Source organism: Colobus angolensis, unplaced genomic scaffold (assembly GCF_000951035.1).
Source record: "Colobus angolensis palliatus isolate OR3802 unplaced genomic scaffold, Cang.pa_1.0 Scaffold157, whole genome shotgun sequence".
Classification (NCBI taxonomy): Eukaryota; Metazoa; Chordata; class Mammalia; order Primates; family Cercopithecidae; genus Colobus; species Colobus angolensis.
In genome coordinates, this window is record NW_012114677.1 from 1,094,766 (window position 1) to 1,099,465 (window position 4,700).

The 4,700-nt window shown below is 48.7% G+C and overlaps 1 protein-coding gene across 6 annotated transcripts in view; it reads right to left on the bottom strand.

Annotated features, from left to right (window-relative positions):
• Positions 1-4,700, bottom strand: part of WHSC1 (Wolf-Hirschhorn syndrome candidate 1) — a 93,497-nt gene that overhangs the window by 49,676 nt on the left and 39,121 nt on the right. For all 6 annotated transcript variants that reach the window (XM_011936765.1, XM_011936764.1, XM_011936763.1 and 3 more), the window contains one exon: positions 1,560-1,704. In XM_011936765.1, coding sequence (XP_011792155.1) covers positions 1,560-1,704 — 145 coding nt within the window. The remainder of the gene's footprint in view (positions 1-1,559; positions 1,705-4,700) is intronic.

The following is a 4,700-nucleotide window of genomic DNA, read 5'->3' on the forward strand; positions in this document are numbered from 1 at the left end:
TCTCGTGCCTCAGCCTCCCGAGTAGCTGGGATTACAGGTATGCACCACCACGCCTGGCTAATTTTTTTGTATTTTTAGTAGAGATGGGGTTTCACCATGTGGGCCAGGCTGGTCTTGGATTCCTGGCCTTAAGTGATCCACCCACCTTGGCCTCCCAAAGTGCTGGGATTACAGGTATGAGCCACCATGCCCAGACATCTGTGTAGATTTCTAACACTGAGGCCATGGGTGCGTGACAAAGATGTGGTGTGCCATCTTAGTTGTTAGCACCAGGGTCACTTGAGAGTCAGGATTAAAGGGCACCCAAGAACCTGCACACACCTGACACACACTGTGGGTAGAAACTCATCTGTCACTTCTATCCACTAAGCAGTCAGTAAAATATAACACAATCAAATTTATGCTTACACTTTGAGGGTAAGCTGAATCTGGCTTCAGGAAGAGCCGGCTCATTTTTAATAAGCCAGTCATTTAAAGGGAACATGTCTCTAAATTTAGCGTATTGATAGAGTGAAGAATATTTTCTTTTCAAGAAAATATACAAGTCCTAAATATCCTTGCTATTCTAAATTACAGTATTTGCAATGAACACTGAGCAAACTGAACAAAATTCAAGATTAATGAGATAGTTGATGAAGAGATCTAGAAACACCTAAATCAAGATGAAAACATCTGAGAAAGAGAAAGGTGACAGCAGCACATGTGACCAGACCCTATCGCTTCTGGGCTCCGACTTTCTTTCAGGTGAGTCTTGAAACACCTTATGTTTGGCCTCTCCAGAGCTCCTCAATGATGAATCTTCAGAGATACAGTACTTTGGTATTTTAAATTGATACCCCAATATGTCACTTATTTTTACATTCAAATATCAATTTTCCACAATTTGTGTCCAAGCACACACATATCACGAATCTAACCATTGTTACACATCTTCAAATCTTACAGTGTCAGCTCTGCCCAAAGCAAAGTAGCACTTTTTGTTTTCCAAGTCGAAAGCCTAGGAAGAACCAAAGGACACCTGAATTCAAGGTCAGTCCAGTCACCCTTCTTGCGCTATGAGCTCTCGGGCAAACAGGCCAGGAGCTGCCCACACTCCAGGCCCCTGTAAGGTGAAACCTGTACAGCCGAAACCAGGAGGGTTGCTCTCAGAAGCATGGGAAGTGCTGCCTCCTCGGAAGTCACAGGCCTGAAGGCTGACACTACCACATCATGTAAGCCTGGAATCCAAGAGACAACCTTCCCCTCCCCTTCCTTCTTCCGTCCTCTCTCACACAGCCCCATCAGCAACAGTGACCACAGTGGCTGCTCAACTTAGGCAGGAGAGCAAGGGAGCCACAGCCCAGTCGGGAGCACACAGAATAGCTCTCATAAGCCAGGAAATGCAGACGGCAGAGGCTGTTTTTACTGTGACCACATGCACTTGGACCGCTGGTCCAAACCCCATGGGTCAGAAACGGGGAGAGTGGACACACTTCCCTATAGTTCCAAGACCAGAGCTCAGTTTGCTACACTACACACGTCAACCCAAGCAGAGGACATCAGCATAATGCTATGTTTACCAGAGTCTTCTTCAGCCTGGACAGGGGCCACCAGGGCAAACTTGGTGTTGTAGCGCGCTCTCTGCTTCTCACTCAGCAGACTCCACTGTGACCTGAGCAGCTCTTCAATCTCCTCACCTGAAGCATCTGGGTGCTCAGCCACCACCTGTGGGCACGGGAGAAGGTGCAATGAGAAGTTAAATACGTAAAACTCACTGGGTTCTGCTTTGCATGAAATTAAATGTACGGCCCTTTAGAACTTAGCGTGTGGCATTTTTATTCCCACATCATGGAACTATGTCCATAAAAGCTTCAAATAAAAGTAGTGCTTAACTGATGCTGTGACTCACTAAAAACTCATAAATGAGAACAGTGCCAGTGAAAACAATTCAACTCTACTTCTGTAAATGCTGGAAACGATACATGACAAAAATATATACATACTTTTCCAAAACCATTAACTAACTTAAGACCCAGCCTCTAGGCATCCCTGAAAAATTAGCTGTAGAGCCAGTGCCACAGGAACGAACGCCACCCCTGAGCATAGAGGTGGGCTCAGCTCAGCGTCCTCACTGGGCAGCACCCACTCTCGTCTTTCACGTACAGGCCCTGGACAGGGGTGAAGGCACACACTAAGGAGTGCAAGCTGGCTTCTGTCACAGCCCAAGTCAGCACACGGAGACAACCTTGCACAGCCAAGAGACGAGGCTTCCCTACCCTCCAGCCACACAAGGACTGCCAGCATCAGCACCCAGAGCATGCTAGAAATGCAGACTCCCAGGCCCCACCCCAACCTGCCTACCAGGAATCTGCACTTTTACAAGGTCTCCAGGATGATCCGCAGACACACTGAAGTCTGATCCTGGGGCCTTGGCTGCAGCTGGTAATAACCTGGGGGTTTGAAATCCCATGGTGCTTAGGTCCCACCCAAGATCAACCCAACCCGGCAGGTCTGGCCTCAGTGATTTAAAGATTTCCCAGGGGTTGCTAATGTGTTCCCAGGTCCGAGAGCCACGGATCTTGAGAGCAGGGCACAGGGCTGACACACTAATGCCTGCCAGCCAGGTGTAACCCACCACCTGCTTCTGCTCAATGTCTGAAAAATGTCCTAATATTCCATGACACAAAAATTACAGGAAATTCAAACAACAGTGTCCACGATGTTTTATTGGATCTCAGCCCCACACATTTGTTCCCATGCTGCCCATGGCTGTCTTCATGACACAACAGCAGAGCTGAGCAGTCAGAACAGAGCCCTCACTGCTCACCAGCCCTTTGGAAACAGTCTGCTGACTGGCTTGGTACCAACCAGCATGCTCCAGAGCCAGACTCGGCTATTACGCTGGCTCCTCTACTAGGTAGTTCTGTGGACTCTGGCGAGTGAAGGCACTGTCTCTGCCTCCACTCTGTGAAATGGGGCAGTAACACTCCACCTGGCAGTGCTAAGGAACCATCAGGTTAGTGTTGGCTGGTTACCATCACCACCTGGACCTACCACCTGCCCAGACAATACAGGTAACCTCTGCCCCCAAACCCAAACCCCTTCTCACAAGATAGTCACCACAGATGGCTTCTTACAGCCTCCCACGGCCCCACCATCTGCCCTCTTGTTGCCTGGAGGAGTCATGGGCTCCACTCCCTCCTGTCCTCACCCTGGCCTGGACACCAACATCCACCAATGCCCACCCACCTCTCTAGACAACCTGCAGACACCCCCAGCCTAACTGCCTGGGACCTCCCACCTCGAGGGCACCTTCTGCAGTTCCGGGTCTGGCTCTGACCTCCAGCACTCCACCAGTGTTCCCTGTGGGGTCCCTGTCCCCAGCCCTGCGTAAGCCTACTCCTGCCACATCCCTCCCAACCCCGCAGGCCCTGCCCTGATTGCTGCCATGACCCACCCATGCCCAACTCTTCAAGCTCCAAGGGCCTCAGCTCTTCAACCAGCGAAAGTTTCTGCACAGGGCTTCGGATCCACAGCACACCTGCCTCTCATCTCCTCAAACACAGCATATTCCTTCATAGGCCTGCTGCCTTCCACCCACCTCTGCCCCTAGCACCCCATCACCCACCATGACTCCAGAGCCCCCAGTTAGGATGAATCGTAACAGTGTCCTTTACTGCTTCATCAAAGCAGAGTCACAAGCACCCTGCAATCACCCCACCTCACAAGACAGTCAGCACAGACGGCTTCTGTGGGGAAGCCAGGAAAGTGTCATCATCATCTTAGGTTAACAGAGCAATGACTCCTCATTAAAGTCTCCCAGCTTCACAACGAAACCGTATGGTATGATGGTTACGAGTTCTGAAAACATAAAAGTGCACGCTCACACACACAATTAGGGTCAGGTCCCAATTCTACTTCCTGACTGCATCATCTCACTGAAACCTTACAACTTTAAGCTCAGGTTAGCCAGCTATAAAGCAGAGATAATTTATATCTACCTTATAAGGTCATTCTGAGGAGTACTAGATATACTTTTGTACAATAACATACTGGCAAGTATCTGACATGTGGTAAGCACTCAATAGTGGCCACTTCTTTATTCTTAACATATCCAAAACAAGCTGGACACAGTGGCTCACGCCTATAATCCCAACATTTTGGGAGGCCCAAGTGGGAAGATCACTTGAGGCCAGGAGTTTGAGACCAGCCTAGGCAACAGAGCAAGATCGTGTTTTAAAAAAAACAAAAAAACCAATTATTTTTAAATTAGCTGGGAATGGTGGCAAGTGCCTATAGTCACAGCTACTTGGGAAGCGGAAGTGGAAGCATCACTGCAGCCTAGGAGTTCAGGGCTGCAGTGACCTACGATTGTGCCACTGCATTCCAGCCTGGGAAACAGAGTAAGATTCTGTCTCAAAAATAAATAAAAATTTAAAACATACCAAAAAACGGAAAACCAAATTTCCACAATCCCACAGCTGACTAAAACATTGCCAATATAATTGGAGACTCTACAAATCAGTCTTCAGATCACATTCCCCTCCTTCATCCTTCATCCCACCTGCTCCCTACACTTTTTTTTTTTTTTTTTTTTTTTAAAAAGACAGTCTCACTGTGGCCCAAGCTGGAGTGCAGTGACGCCATCTCGGTTCACTGCAAGCTTCGCCTCCCAGGTTCAAGTGATTCTCGTGCCCCAGCCTCCCAAGTGGCTGGGATTC